This window comes from Venturia canescens, chromosome 2, assembly GCF_019457755.1.
Source record: "Venturia canescens isolate UGA chromosome 2, ASM1945775v1, whole genome shotgun sequence".
NCBI lineage: Eukaryota > Metazoa > Arthropoda > Insecta > Hymenoptera > Ichneumonidae > Venturia > Venturia canescens.
The window spans coordinates 30,125,730-30,142,374 of NC_057422.1; the positions used below are offsets into that span (position 1 = coordinate 30,125,730).

Genomic DNA, 16,645 nt, shown 5'->3' on the forward strand with positions numbered 1-16,645 from the left:
TGACGGCAATTTTTACTTCCCACTTATTCTTCCAGCGAACGAGTTCCATTCGGAATAAGAACTAACCTATAATATTATTAAGAACATTAAATTAATAATGAATCGCATTTCAACAAACTTTTAACGAGATTCTGCCGTGCCATTTCGTTTTTTTATGATTGATTCTTTATTGAATGAATAGTGATGGGCCGGACAAGTACTTTTAACACATATTTAAACATAATTTGTATCGATCCAATCGACGTCGAATTTTGTGAATAATACCAGAGGATCCTGAAAGTCTGAGAAGAGTCGATTTTCTTATAAGTCTCTGCCACCATAGAGTAAGAAATGACTAGCTTTCATGTGATTTTTTTGGATTTAAAAGCTTCTTAGAAGAATTTAATAATGTCAAAATTTGGAGTTACTAATAAAATACTTGTCCACCGATTGAAATCATAAATTTTAATGCTGCACGTAATTCAAGTGGTAACTTTTTTCAATTCATTAGAAAATACTTGGCCTCGAATTAATATAATAAATTTTAATGCCGCACGTAAATTATATGAAATTTTTTTCAGTTGATTTAGCTGTCCGAATCTAATAAGAAGAATGAGGCATCGGTTTCCAAAATGATTTCAAGACCGATTTTTCGGTTTTTTATTTTTTACTTGTTATTTGATTCTTTTGACACTTAGAAAAATAGATACAGATTAGTTTTTGCTTTAATATAATGTTTTTTCAAGATTTGTAAAATTTTTTTCGAATTGTTCTGTATTTTTTTTTATGAAATAATTTTTTTTACAATTAAAAAAAATTTTTTTTTAAAGTTTTTTTTATGGGTGGAGTTATCAGCAAACGAGGGACCATCAATGTACTTGTCCCAACCTTTTTTTTCCCTAGGGGAAGTTTATGGTTTGATATCACGTCTTTTTTCTCAAAAGATCCTTATTTATGTTCAGATGACTGTAAGATTTTAGTTTAAATTTCTATGAATTGTTTATAATTTTCGGCGTATAACGTTGGTTTTCACGAAAAAAGACCTATTTTTCGTCGAAATTGTACTGAAAATATTTCGATAGAGGTTTAGTCTTGGACTTTTGTGATTTTTCTCCTTGTCTTCTAATATGTTTCGTCCATTGGGAACTCAAGAACATGGAGCAATGCGTGTTGCGGGCCGAGATATGATTTTCGGCTGATAACGTTAGGAAAAAGAAAGGAAAAGAGGAAAGATAGATCAAATTCAAGACACAACAAATCCAACAGAATTGGCCCTTTTTAAATGTTGCTTTTGCATTCTGAATCTAGACATTTTCGTGTCATTCAAAACGTGTCCCCGATGAAATATATTTCCAAAGTTTGCAAGTGGCCGCTGAGATCCAATTATCCAGTTTGATAGTTGCTGAAAAAAGGCACCCGGAAACATTTATTATGTCAGAACTCAAAGAAGCAAAAAAAACTGAGCGTACTTAATTCAACAGAGCAATCGAATTCAAAGACGTTTAAGGTATCTGCATTTGTTTTGGCGAAAAACAATTTCAGGAGAATTCATTAATGAATTTAAAAGTTTAAAAACTCAGAATAAAATAGAAAACGGAAAATTTAGGAATTTAGAGAAGCTGAAGACGTTTGTGATGAATTTTTGAGATTACATGTTACGGTTGGAGTAAAGAATTTAAATGATTGGCACACATGCTGCGACACAAAAATATGAAAGTTTGGAGGTATTCGCTTCATACCGCAGTAATACAAACTTCAATAGTATTTAAAAAGAAATACTTTAAAACTTACTAAACCAAGTTCTATTACTCATTCTCATAATCAAAGATAGGGGGTGATACTTAACACACATATTTATGCACAGAAATTTCAGAGTTCGCAGGTATCTGCTGCGATTCAATGTATCTGCGCAATAAATTTTGAAGACAGCAATTTAAAATCTATCCATAAATGAGCAACTGAAGACTTCTGTGATGAGTGTTTACTTCATGTATATGTTACAGTTAGTTTTAAAAAGTAAAATGCGTGACACAGTATATCAATTTTAGAATTCGCAGATTTTTGCTGTATTTCAATAATCCAAATCTATAGTATTATAGAGAAAAGTTGGTAAAAGTCATGATGTTATGTTGAAATTACATAGCGAACATTGTATTCAGAAATTCTGTATGTTCCCATGGATGTTAGCAGGCATTATATTTGATCGCATCCAAAACTGAGCAACTGTAGACTTAGCGTAATGAATCTTTTCACTAATAATTCCACATTTGTAGTTTGCAAAGTGAGAATACTCAATATTACCATAATTAAAGATAGGAGGTGATACTTAGCACATATATTTATCCACAGAAATTTTAAAGTTCGCAGCTATCTGCTGCAATTCAATGTATCTGCGCAATGAGTTTGGAAAACAGCAATTTCAAATCAAATTTCAAAGCATAAATGAGCAACTAAAGACTTTTCTAATGAATTTTTCACTGCATATTTATGTTGCAGTGAGAGTCAAAAAGTAAAATGAATGGCAAAGTATATAAATTTTATAGTTTGCACATTTTTGCTGTATTTCAATGATCCAAATCTATATAGTATTATAGTGAAAAGTTGTTCAAAGTCATGATGTTACATTAAAATAACATAGCGCACATAACATTTAGAAATTCTGTAGGTTCCCATGATGTTGGCAGGCATTATACTCAATCGCATCCAAAACTGAGCAACTGTAGACATATCGTAATGAATGTTTTCACCAATAATTCCACATTTGCAGTTTGCGGAGTAGGAATACTCAACACACACGTTATTTCATAAGTATTGTTGTCAAAATTTGTGTTTGCCTACCGCATTCCGAAGATTCAACTTTTCATACTATCAGCAAAAAAAACATCCAAAGACTTTTTGCAACAAGTTTCAAAATTTATTACTCGACAGACCGGGTGGAAAAAGTATAACTACACTTATATCAACACCAGAAACTGTTTTGAGAATCAGATATACAAGATGTGCGATTGATGATCATAGTCGGAAACCACTTGAATTACGTTACCACAATCAGCATGAAGAAATATTAGAAAATCATAGGACACATATTAGGAAACCAATTAATAATATGTATGCATCCGCTGCAAACCGATGGAGTCAAAACAAGGATCGGATAGAGCAGAGCCAAACTCAATAGGAAGCAAAATATGGGAATATTCAAAAATAATGATGACACAAGTAATAAATTAGAAAACATTTATTCAATTGAAGTTGCTAACATCATACTAACAGTTCCGTGTGTTTTTGTTTTATTAATTATTTATCAACCATGTCATTTCAGATCAAAAAGAAAATTTGAGGTTATAGGTTGACGCACGTTTTTCCTCACAACTTTGAACTTTTAGAACTCTTTTCGATTAACTGATTTGACTTAGAAAGTTTATATTATTTACCAACTATACGGACGTTCGTTACATTTGTCGCGCCTTCGTAACGTCAAACGCCGGCTGATTCGTTAACACACAACTATCAAAGCGAACTCGTATACATAATCTAATTACACACATGACATATAACCATGCTTTAACTGACGATATATTTACACTGGACAATATCCCTCGCACACTGGTTCAATTGAAGGAATTAATACTTATTTCCAATCGAACGAAATAATAAAATCTGCATCACCCAAAAACACACGGATCACAGACTACATTTACGCGGCCGCTTTTATACCGGTTTAATTCACTAAAAGACCGGTTTTCTTAATATTATGACACCACATCACTATTTTTACTAAAATAATAAATATTATGCACTCTACTAAACAACAAACATTTTTTAAAATTGAATTTAGACCGCACTTTATTATGTCGAAACTACGTTTGTTCATGATGCTATCAAAAACTGACAGATGGTTGTACATATATACGTTGACGAAGTCTCTGAGCGTGGTTACGTTCATGGAGTGTGACCGTGGATACGTTTATGGAGTTTAAACGTGGTCTGTCAGATGGAGTGAGCCAATCAGAATGCGTTGAGATACAACTCTACTACCACTAACTCACGTGAAAACGCGTATACGTATACGTCGAACTCGTAATGTGTCAGTAACTTTTGCATAATCTTGAGCCCGTGCAAAGTTTTTTCTCAACAATTACGCCACCGATCATGCTCATTTTGGGCGGAATCGAAAGAGAATTTATTAATTAATCTCCAGTTCAATTTTCAAAGTCTCAGATGACTTATGAGTTTCGTATTTGAACAATATGACATGCCAATTTTACCCCCCCCCGAGGCGAATCGTTTTATTCAGAGAAAGTATACTCGGCGAGAGCCTCAGGCCAGCAGACGACAGAGCCACGCCACTGACAATTTATTCGCACTGGACAATATTTCTCATACTCTGGTTTAATTGAAGGATTATTTCAGTTAACACTTATTTCCAATCGAACGATATAATGAAATCTTGAAAAGTTTCGTTGACATATATGCATCGCGCATTTTTTATATTCTTTTTCACACACACATCACAGACTACATTTACGCGGCCGCTTTGATACCGGTTTAATATATCACAAATAACAAAATAAATAGTAATATGCACTTCTTTAGATGACGAAAATTATTTTTTTATTGATCCCGCACGCACTTCGCAATGTCGAAACTCTGTTCATACGATCAAAAACTGACACATGGTTTGTACATATATATATGTATATCGGTCGAATTTATGACTGCTGTTACCAGATGTGCTGCGCCGTGTGCTACGTTCTGAAGTTGACGTCAGATTTCCAATCATCAACAACTAATTTCAACAACCAATCACAACGTCTAAAAATGGATGTCGTCAGATCCAACGAATCAGAAACTCGAGAGCATCAAAGTGCCTTTGATGGTGTTTATAAATACAGACGCATAAATTCTTGAATGTGTTGGTAACTTTTGCATAATCTTGAGCCCGTGCAAAGTTTTTTCTCAGCAATTACAACACCGATCATGCTGATTTAGGGCGGAATCGAAAGAGAATTACTCAATTGGCTTAAACTTCAATTTTCAAGTTGTTAAATGGCTCCTGAGCTTCGTAATTCAATAAAATCACATGTCAATTTTACCCCCACCACGGCGAATCGTTTTATTCAGAGAAAGTATAGTCTCGGCGAGAGTCTCGGGCCAGCAGACGACAGGGCTGTCAATGTACTTGTCCCGAGACTCTACCGAGTCTCTTGATAGAATTAAATGAATATTTAATAACAAAACAAAATTATTTATTAATATTTTTTTTATTCAATTTAAAAATCACATCAATCAGCACGATCTTGCGGAGGGAATATTGAAAAATCCATTTGACGCACACAGTTCCGAATCGATTGGATAAATATCTAAAATTCATAAAACAATAAAGTTTTTTTGATCGATACTTTCAATACATCGAGGATAAGGAGTAATTTGGAGTATTTGGGGTAATAAGGAGTAATTTTTAGATTCCGGCTGCTGTGCCCAAATCATTCGTATAACATACCAGTTCTGCAACTTATTCGACGAGTACATTTGATCCCTGCAAATTTCACGAGTCCAGTCGTCATCAATAACCTCTCTCTGTTGTCGACCGAAATGAATAGTTTCTCGTTGAATTGTTTTACTTGGCAGGGTTACGAGCTCATCATCCAACCTGAGATTTCACTTGCTGAGCTCCTGCACGACTTTCGACTCATTTTGAAATCGTTGGTTGAAGCCGAGCAGTTTTCGTATTCGACCGTTTGAATTCGATCATCGACTGAGAGTGTCATTGACTGAGCCTACTGCTGACAGTGCTGACAGCTAACTGTCACTCGAAACGAAACAGTCCTTCGCGCGAACTTAGGCTCGGCGCGAAGTTGACTTTTTAACACGTTCGCACCCGAACTCTACGCTACTGAGGCGTCGCACATTATGGCGGCAAGCGACCCTCTGATTCGCTGAGAAGTTTAAAATTCTATTGCTTCTCATTTAAAAACTATTGCACCGAAAAAAAAACGCCTTTGCAGTTTTGCTTAAAATTGCGGCCCGAACACGCCAGTAACGGGTTTTCCACTAATTCTGAATCACCCCGTATAATCTCTGTTGTGAATTGGGATATGTAATCGAGCTGACGTATTATGCGTTGTGATAGCTTTTTCGCTTTTTGTTTGAATGCGAATGTTAATGGCTTGTGATCGGTGCGAACAACAAAATTCCTGCCGTCTAGAATATGGCGAAAGAACTTTATTGCCTCGTAGATCGCTAGCAGTTTCCTGTCGTATGTACTGTAGTTCCGTTGAGTTGCGTTCAATTTTCTTGAGAAAAATCCGACTGGTGCCCATTCTCCATCTTCTTTTTGCTCCACCGTAGCGCCAATAGCAGTGTCCGACGCATCTGTCGTCAGGGTGAGTGGCGAGTCTGGCGATAAGAATCGAGTCAGAGTTGCCGTTATGATACTTCGCTTACAATCCTCGAACGCCTTTTCTGCTTCATCGGTCCACTCTATTTTTCTCTTGTCATTTTTTTTTGAATTTTTTAAATATTCATTAAGCGGCGCCTGTACTTTCGCGGCATTTGGGATGCATCGACGGTAATAATTGATGAGTCCCAAGAATCTGCGTAATTCCATGATTGTCTCGGGCTTTGGAAACTCGGCGATGGCTGTGACTCGTTCGTTTGGCGGTTTGTATCCGTTCTTGTCGATCTCGTATCCTTGGAAGATTAGTTCAGTCTTACCTAGAACACATTTATCAAAATTTAACGTTAGATCATGTTTCTGCAGCCTTTCGAATACGATTTTTAAATGTCGACGATGTTCCTCGGGGTTTTCCGAATGCACCAATATGTCGTCTATGTAGATGATTACGAAGTCGAGATCTCTGAATATTGTGTCCATGTGTCTTTGGAAAGTTTGGGATGCGTTTCGCAACCCAAATTGCATCACCAGGAATTCGAATGATCCTATTGGCGTTGTTATTGCTGTCTTTTTTATATCCTCGCTGGCCCTCGGGATCTGGTGATACGCCCTGGTGAGATCGAGCTTTGAGAAGACTTTTTTTCCGTGTAACGCCTGAAATAGATCGTGACTGTGTCCTGTCGGGTATTGATCTGGAACAGTAATTGCATTAAGACCACGAAAATCTCCGCACAATCTCCAACCCCCTGCTGGTTTTGGTTGCAGATGTACTGGACTGGTCCATTCGCTATTGGATGGCCTAATCATGTTTTGCTCGAGTAAATATGCTATTTCATCCCGAAGAGCTTTAAGTTTTTCCCCAACTACTCTCCTAGGCCGTTGAGCGACCGGAGGTCCCGTTGTTTGTATATGATGTTCAACCTTGTTTTCGCCAGTTTTTACACATGTAACTCTCGCTGGCTTGCTTGCGTCCAGATACATATTCAACAAATCGGTGTACTCACCCTCCTTGTTGACAGTCGAGATATTATATACTGAAGTCTCAGCGATGGTTCCTTGAGATGTTACTGAAGTTTTTGGGTCCACTAATCTTTGGTTTTTTAGATCTATTAATATTCCGTAATATGCGATTAAATCGGCCCCAATTATTGGTGATTGGATGTCTGCAATTATAAATGGTCAACGGAATTCTCTTCTTAATCCCAAATTTACTAGGATCACCTGCTCCCCGTAAGTTTTAATTGCCGTCCGGTTTGCAGGGTAGAGGTTCTTTCCGCATTTTGTTGATTACTGTTTCAATACTCTGATTGGGATTACTGATACTGACGACCCGCAATCAACAAGGAACGTCAGACGAGTATTGCTGTCATAAACATTCAGTCGAAGTTCAGGCGGTGAAACGTTATTGTTGTCGACGTCGCTGTCACCGAGTGCCCGTACTGGTGACAGCCGAGCTAGTTTCCCTGGTTCGTTTTGGGTTTGTAGCTGCACGGTCGAATACATTTGTATGATACATCACCATATCTTTGATGGTAGAAGCAAATCCCATTACGGTGCGGTTTGAACGATCTTGATCTTGATCTCCTTTGATTTCCTTGTTGATTGTTATTGCTGGAGTTGTTGTTTCCATCTTTGCTTTGTTGACCCAGTTGTGAATTTTTTAGAAGTTGGGCGACCATTTGTCTCAACTCTTGTACCTCTTCGGCCAGTGTAGAGCAGTCGCTGCAGTTTCGCTGACTCTTTGGTGGCACCGTTGTTGTCGCCATGACCTGTGAGAAACTTGTGGTATCCAGGACCCTGTCCGCCATTTCTGCGAGCCCATTGAGATCTATGTTGTTCGACATCATTAGCATCGGTTGCATATTTGTAGGCATTCGCATCAGCCACAGGGAGTGTAGAACGTCTTCGCTCAGTCCACCTCCTGCGAGCTCTCTCATTTCTCTTAGCAATTGCGATGGCTTCTTATTTCCAAGCGTGGCATCGTTCAGCAGTTTTGATAATTGCCGTTCCTTTGATTTCGAGAAGCGTTGAATGATTACCTTTTTGAGATGGTTGTATTTATCTCGGGCTGGGGGATTTAGTACGACGTCTGAGATTTCATCCAGCATGTGCGAATCGAGCGCTTTCAGTACCGCTATATATTTTGTATCATCTCTTGTGATCCTTGATGCCGCAAAATCAGATTCGACAATAAAGAACCACAGATCTGGTCTGTCTGGACGGAACGTCGAGAGTTGCACTTTGCTTATAGCGGAAATCACGTTCTCGCTCAGCAATCCAGCCATATCACCTATTTGGCTTCGCCCTTGTCCTACCTTTTCTGTATTGTGCGAAGTGGACGCTGCATCGTCGACGCAGTCGGTGAAATCTGTATCTTTTACGCTTTCTTCGTCCTCACTATTTCCTCCGGTTTCTGTTTTATTCCTGTTCGGCAGTGGTGTTCGTTCGGTCATCGTGATCGAAATTTTTTCCCTTTTTTTTTACCACGTGTCGATTTTGAGGTTACCGAGATGTTCTTTTACGCACTTTTTACGACAATCACGTCGGGGTCACCAATTGTGGGATTTCGGGCGATTAGGTTAATGAAATGAATGATACGCACTCAGGTGTATGTGGCAAACTGATATACTTTTCTTTATTTTACGATTTAATACTTTTCTTTTCATAAAATGCGTGCACTCTGCTCATTGTCCGTTTTTTGCTTTTTCTCACTGCTCTCACACCCCGTGACGCTAGCCCTGTAGGGGATCGGCATATATATTTTATTGGTCACGAATATCTTCCGTGGTTCTAGCTTTTGTTTTCGTCTTGACGGCTTGTCGCTGTTTTCCGTCCCTGGCTCCTTCGACGTCGGTGGGGGCGAAGACGGCGATACCGCCACATCTCCACTACCCGAATCGCCATCTATCGGCGCGAACTATTCGGCGCGCGGGGCTTTGAATTTTCAGGTCAGAACTCAGTTCAATGCTAGGATTTGTTTGGGTTTGAGCTCAGTTCAATGACTGGTTTGGGTTTGTTTGGGTTTGAGCTCAGTTCGATTACCTGTTGAGGTTTGTTTGGGTTTGAGCTCAGTTCGATTACATGTTTAGGTTTGTTTGGGTTTGAGATCAGTTCGATTACATGTTTGGGTTCGTTTAGGTTTGTTTGGGTCAGAGCGGCCATTTTATTACCGACCATTTGGGTTTGTTTGGGTTAGGGTAGTAATTTTTTACCGACGTTTGGATTTGAGCTCAGATCGATTACATGTTTGGGTTTGTTCGGGTTAGGGCGGGCATCTTTATTACCGACCGTTTGAGTTTGTTTGGGTTAGAGTGGTTATCCTATTTACCGACGTTTGGATTTGTTTGGGTTAAAGCAGGGACTCTTCTTCACCGATGGTCGGTTAGGTAGATTCCTATATGGTGGGGAGTCAGCCTAGCTATACTGCTGCTAGAAGTTTCGATTATGCATACTTCCGTCGAAAATCGTTAAAAATACAAAAAAAACTCAAAAAATGGTTTTTTGAATGTTTTACATATGCATGATTCATCAAGAGACTCGGTAGAGTCTCGGGACAAGTACATTGACAGCCCTGTCGTCTGCTGGCCCGAGGCTCTCGCCGAGTCTATACTTTCTCTGAATAAAACGATTCGCCGTGGTGGGGGTAAAATTGACATGTGATTTTATTGAATTACGAAGCTCAGGAGCCATTTAACAACTTGAAAATTGAAGTTTAAGCCAATTGAGTAATTCTCTTTCGATTCCGCCCTAAATCAGCATGATCGGTGTTGTAATTGCTGAGAAAAAACTTTGCACGGGCTCAAGATTATGCAAAAGTTACCAACACATTCAAGAATTTATGCGTCTGTATTTATAAACACCATCAAAGGCACTTTGATGCTCTCGAGTTTCTGATTCGTTGGATCTGACGACATCCATTTTTAGACGTTGTGATTGGTTGTTGAAATTAGTTGTTGATGATTGGAAATCTGACGTCAACTTCAGAACGTAGCACACGGCGCAGCACAGCTGGTAACAGCAGTCATAAATTCGACCGATATACATATATATATGTACAAACCATGTGTCAGTTTTTGATCGTATGAACAGAGTTTCGACATTACGAAGTGCGTGCGGGATCAATAAAAAAATAATTTTCATCATCTAAAGAAGTGCATATTACTATTTATTTTGTTATTTGTGATATATTAAACCGGTATCTAAGCGGCCGCGTAAATGTAGTCGGTGATGTGTGTGTGAAAAAGAATATAAAAAATGCGCGATGCATGTATGTCAACGAAACTTTTCAAGATTTCATTATTTCGTTCGATTGGAAATAAGTGTTAACTGAAATAATGCTTCAATTAAACCAGAGTACGAGAAATATTGACCAGTGCGAATATATTGTCAGTGGCGTGGTTATATATCATGTGTACATAGGTTATATATACGAATAAATAGAACAAAAATACACGCAACTGTTAGAATGATATTAGAAACTTTAATTGAATAAATGTTTTCTAATTTATTTCTTGTGTCGTCATTATTTTTAAACATCCCCATATTTTGCTTGATGTTCAGTTTGGCTCTGCCTTCTCCGATCCTTGTTTTCACCCGCTCAGTTTGCAGCGGATCGATTCATATTATTAATTCGTTCCCTAATATGCGTCCTATGACTTTCTACTCCTTCATGATGATTGTGGTAACATGATTCGAGAGGTTTCTAACCATGATCTTGAATTGTACATTTTGTAAATCAGATTTTCAAAAAAAAATCTGGTCTTGGTACAGTGTGTAGTTATTCTTTTCCTATTAGGTCTGTCGAGTGATAAATTTGAAAACTTTTCCAGAAAGCCTTTGTATGCTTTTTTTGCTGATGATATGAAAAGTGTGTAGTTATTCTAATTAAAAAATTGATTATAAAAGTCTTCAGTTGCTCATTTATGGATAGATTTGAAATTGCTGTCTTCGAAGCTCATTGCGCAGATACATTGAACCGCAGCAGATACCTGCGAACTCTGAAATTTTTGTGGATAAATATATATGGGACGGATCACCCCTTATCTTTGATTATGGTAATATATAATGGAACTTGGTTCGGCAAGCTTTTAAGTGTTCCTTTTCAAATACTATTGAAGTTTATATTACTGATATGCAGCGAATACTTCCAAACTTTGATATTTCTGTGTTGCAGCATGTGTGCCAATCATTCAAATCATTTACTCCAACCGTATCATGTAATCTAGAAAATTCATCACAAAAGTCTGCCGCTTTCCTAAATACTTCAATTTTCCTTTTTCTACTCTATTCTGAGTTTTTGAATTTCTAAATTCATTTCTGAATTGTCCTGAAATGGTTTTCCTCCAAAACCAATGCAGGTACCTTAAACGTCTTTGAATTCTGTTGCTCCGTTGAATTAAGTTCGCTTAGTTTTTTTGCTGCTTTGAGTTCTGGCATAATAAATGTTAGAAGTTTTCGGGTACTTTTTTTCAGCAACTATCAAACTGTGGATAATTGGACTTCAGCGGCCACTTGCAAACTTTGGAAATATATTTCATTGGGGGCACATTTTGGATGAGATGAAATCTCTAGATTCAGAATGCAAAAGCGACATTTAAGGGTGAATGATACAAAAGTCGAAATAATTAGAAATTGATCAAATTTGGTGATAATGTTCTTCAACATCAAGTGCGAAAACACAAATTTTTTCAAAATTTTCTTCTGTTTAGTTATCAAGTAATTACGCATTAAAGCAGATTTCTTATGCCCGGAATGTATACCTATATATATGGAAACGCTATGCTTATACACGTGAACTTTAGTGATCAATTACTCGATAACTGTACAGAAGAAAAATCTTAAAAAATTTGTATTGTCAAATTTGGCACTAAAGAATATGTTCACCAAATGTTATAAAATTCTGATCATTTTGAATTTTTTTATGTTTTTAGCATGGTTTAGCATGGCAACATTGTATCGCCTGTGTAATATATCCTTAAAGTGGGCAAATCTGTTGGATTTTTCGTGTTCTTTCATTTGAATTTTGAAGAAAAGGGATAAATAAAATGTGTTCTATTAAGGAAATCTTTACCTCAGGTTTTCTTCGTTCAAAGACTTGGAAAAAATTGCTAAAGGCCAAGGACAGACCGGTGACGAAATATTTCCAATACAATTTTGACGAAAAATAGATCTCTTGTCGCGGAAACCAACATTATGAGCCGAAAATCATATTACAGCCCACGAGACGCATTTCTTCACTCTTTTGGGTTCCTATTACACAAAACATATGAGAAGATAAGGGGGAAAATCACCAACGTGGAAGAAGAAACCAGTGCCGAAATATTTCTAGTACAATTTTGACGAAAAATAGGTCCTTTTTTGTGGAAACAAACGTTATAAGCCGAAAATCATATCTCGGCCCCCAACCCGCTTTCTACCATTCTCTTGGGTTTCCAATAAGTATAGCATATTAGAGTAGAAGAAAAAAAATAGCCCAAGTCCATGGACAGACCTGTGACGGAATATTTTCTATACAATGTTGACGAGAAATTTGTTGTTTTTCGTGGAAACCAACGTTATAGGCCGAAAATCATATTACGGCCCACAACACGCATTTCTTCATGCTCTTGGGTTCCCAATAGACAAAACATATTAGAAGACAAGGAGAAAAATCACCAAAGTCCAAGACCAAACCACTGCCTATATTTTCAGTACAATTTTGAAGAAAAATTGGTCTTTTACGTGGAAACCAACATTATAAACCGAAATTTATTTCTCGGGCCTCATCCCGGATTCCTCCATGCTGTTGAGTTCCTAATAGGCATAACATATTAGAGTATAAGAGAAAAAATCGCCAAAGTTCAAGAGCAGACTTGTGACGAAATATTTTCACTACAATTTTTACGAAAAATTGGTTTTCTATGGTGGAAACCAACTTTATAAGCCGAACATCATACCCAGGGAAAATAAGGTTGTGAAAAGTACATTGATGGTCCCTTATTTGCTGACAATTTCATGAAAAAGATTATCCCATAAAAAAATGTTCGTATGAGAATGGAATCTATAAAAATGTACTAAGCAAATAATTCATAGAAATTTAAACTAAAATCCTATAACCGTCATAACATTAATGAGGAACTTTTGAGAAAAAAGGCGTGATATCAAACTATAAACTTCCCCTTGGGAAAAAAAGGTTGGGACAAGTACATTGATGGTCCCTTGTTTCTGGATGACATAGAAAAAAGATTCAGAACCAGGAAAAAAATTCTATAGAAATAATAAACGAAAAATTGAAAAGTTCAAAAAAATTCATAAATATTGAAGAAACTGAAAAATGTACTATCCAAGTTACATGCAGTATAAAAATGTATGATATCAATTAGAGGCCAAGTTTTTATTGATAATTTGGAATATTTATTGAACAAATCGGAAACTTTAATTGAAACTACTCATGATAATTATTTTCAAGAAAAAAGTTAATGAAAAAAAAGTTATAACGGAAGTTACGTGCAGTACTAAAATGTATTATATCAATTCGAGGTCAAGTATTTATCAGTTATTCGAAATATAATCTCCGGCGACAAAGGAGCGTTGAGAATCCTTGTCGGGCTCACAACGTTTTATCAAAATTACTAAAAAATTAATGGAAATGAAATCATTAAAAATTCACATGAAAGTCATTCGTTACTTCAACAAGGTACACACTTTAAAGAATCGATTCCCCTCCGATTTTCAGGATCCCCTGGTATTATTCACAACATTCAACTTCGTTTGGATCGGTACAAATTATGTTCAAATACGTCTTAAACGTACTTGTCCGGCCCATCACTTTTTATTCAAATTGCTCATTCGAAAACAAATCAAAAACAAAGTTAATGCATGTGTTAATATTAAGGAACAGTAATTCCCGAGAAAATAATTTTCCTTCGAATCGCTCTTGTCGAAATGAAACGAAAATGAAAGATAAAGTTGATTAATCTATTTATATCATATAAAGTCAGAATTCACAACAAAATAATTTTTCTCCAAATTCCAGGAATCCACGTGTCGTACTCGACTAGTGGTATTTATAAAAATGTGTACGTGACTATAGAAACATTGCATGGCTGAGTAGGTTCGAAAATTTCTTGTAATGTGCCTGATTATTTCTTATTTTCATTGGTTCTTACCGAATGGTATGTGTTCACTGAAGAAAATGAGAAGTGGATATTGCTATACGAACTTGCGAACAATCAAGTTCAAATTACTTCGAGATATTATTTTTATTTCAATCGATTTTATTATATTTGTCATTTTAGAGCAGCCCTGATTTATTTTCGAATGAGCAATTTGAATAAAAAGTGATGGGCCGGACAAGTACGTTTAAGACGTATTTGAACATAATTTGTACCGATCCAAACGAAGTTGAATGTTGTGAATAATACCAGGGGATCCTGAAAATCGGAGGGGAATCGATTCTTTAAAGTGTGTACCTTGTTGAAGTAACGAATGACTTTCATGTGAATTTTTAATGATTTCATTTCCATTAATTTTTTAGTAATTTTGATAAAACGTTGTGAGCCCGACAAGGATTCTCAACGCTCCTTTGTCGCCGGAGATTATATTTCGAATAACTGATAAATACTTGACCTCGAATTGATATAATACATTTTAGTACTGCACGTAACTTCCGTTATAACTTTTTTTTCATTAACTTTTTTCTTGAAAATAATTATCATGAGTAGTTTCAATTAAAGTTTCCGATTTGTTCAATAAATATTCCAAATTATCAATAAAAACTTGGCCTCTAATTGATATCATACATTTTTATACTGCATGTAACTTGGATAGTACATTTTTCAGTTTCTTCAATATTTATGAATTTTTTTGAACTTTTCAATTTTTCGTTTATTATTTCTATAGAATTTTTTCCTGTCTTATACTGTATACACAAAAAAGATCGGTATATTCTGTATGCAATAAACTAGAATATTCTATAAAAAATTTGAATATAAAACTTTTGCAGACATGATTTCTGACTTCATATGATATAAATAGATTAATCAACTTTATCTTTCATTTTCGTTTCATTTTGACAAGAACGATTCGAAGGAAAATTATTTTCTCGGCAATTACTGTTCCTTAATAATAACACATGCATTAAATTTGTTTTTGATTTGCTTTCGAATGAGCAATTTGTATAAAAAGTGATGGGCCGGACAAGTACGTTTAAGACGTATTTGAACATAATTTGTACGGATCCAATCGAAGTTGAATGTTGTGAATAATACCAGGGGATCCTGAAAATCGGAGGGGAATCGATTCTTTAAAGTGTGTACCTTGTTGAAGTAACGAATGACTTTCATGTGAATTTTTAATGATTTCATTTCCATTAATTTTTTAGTAATTTTGATAAAACGTTGTGAGCCCGACAAGGATTCTCAACGCTCATTTGTCGCCGGAGATTATATTTCGAATAACTGATAAATACGTGACCTCGAATTGATATAATACATTTTAGTACTGCACGTAACTTCCGTTATGACTTTTTTTTCATTAACTTTTTTCTTGAAAATAATTATCATGAGTTTCAATTAAAGTTTCCGATTTGTTCAATAAATATTCCAAATTATCAATAAAAAATTGGCCTCCAATTGATATCAAACATTTTTACCCTAGGAAAAAAAAGGTTGGGACAAGTACATTGAAGGTCCCTCGTTTTGCTGATAATTCCATCCATAAAAAGAACTTGAAAATTTTTTTTTCTTTCAATTGTAAAAAAAAATATTTTACAAAAAAAATACAGAACAATTCGAAAAAAAAATTTCAAATCTTGAAAAAACATTATCGTTAAAAATATCTAATCGATATCTATTATTTAAAGTGTCAAAAGAATCAAATAACAAGTAAAAAATAAAAAACCGAAAAATCACGCTTGAAATCATTTTGGAAACCGATGCCTCATTCTTCTTATTTAATTCGAATAGCTAAATCAATTGAATAAAATTCTATCTAATTTACGTGCAGCATTAAAATTTATTATATTAATTCGAGGCCAAGTATTTTCTAATGAATTGAAAAAAGTTACCACTTGAATTACGTGCAGCATTAAAATTTATGATATCAATCGGTGGACAAGTACTTTATTAGTAACTCCAAATTTTGACATTATTAAATTCTTCTAAGAAGCTTTTAAATCCAAAAAAATCACATGAAAGCTAGTCATATGTTACTCTATGGTGGCGGAGACTTATAAGCAAATCAATTCTTCTCATAAGTATCATTCATAAATCCACGGGACTCATAAAATCGGCA

The 16,645-nt window shown here is 35.9% G+C and overlaps 2 protein-coding genes across 6 annotated transcripts in view; one reads left to right on the top strand and one right to left on the bottom strand.

The window, feature by feature from the left end:
- Positions 1-16,645, top strand: part of LOC122406617 (solute carrier family 23 member 2) — a 1,354,473-nt gene that overhangs the window by 1,115,369 nt on the left and 222,459 nt on the right. The gene's annotated exons all lie outside the window — the stretch shown is intronic.
- On the bottom strand, positions 6,056-8,965 carry LOC122406620 (uncharacterized). The gene is made up of 2 exons (XM_043412179.1): positions 6,797-8,965; positions 6,056-6,693 (listed from the first exon to the last, which is right to left on the bottom strand). Exon 1 carries the CDS (start codon positions 8,824-8,826, stop codon positions 7,828-7,830), a length of 999 nt encoding a protein of 332 aa, XP_043268114.1. The 5' UTR covers positions 8,827-8,965; the 3' UTR covers positions 6,056-6,693; positions 6,797-7,827.

Bases quoted from the DNA above. Each gene is read 5' to 3' on its own strand.
- LOC122406620 (XM_043412179.1), bottom strand. From the start codon at position 8,826: ATGACCGAACGAACACCACTGCCGAACAGGAATAAAACAGAAACCGGA.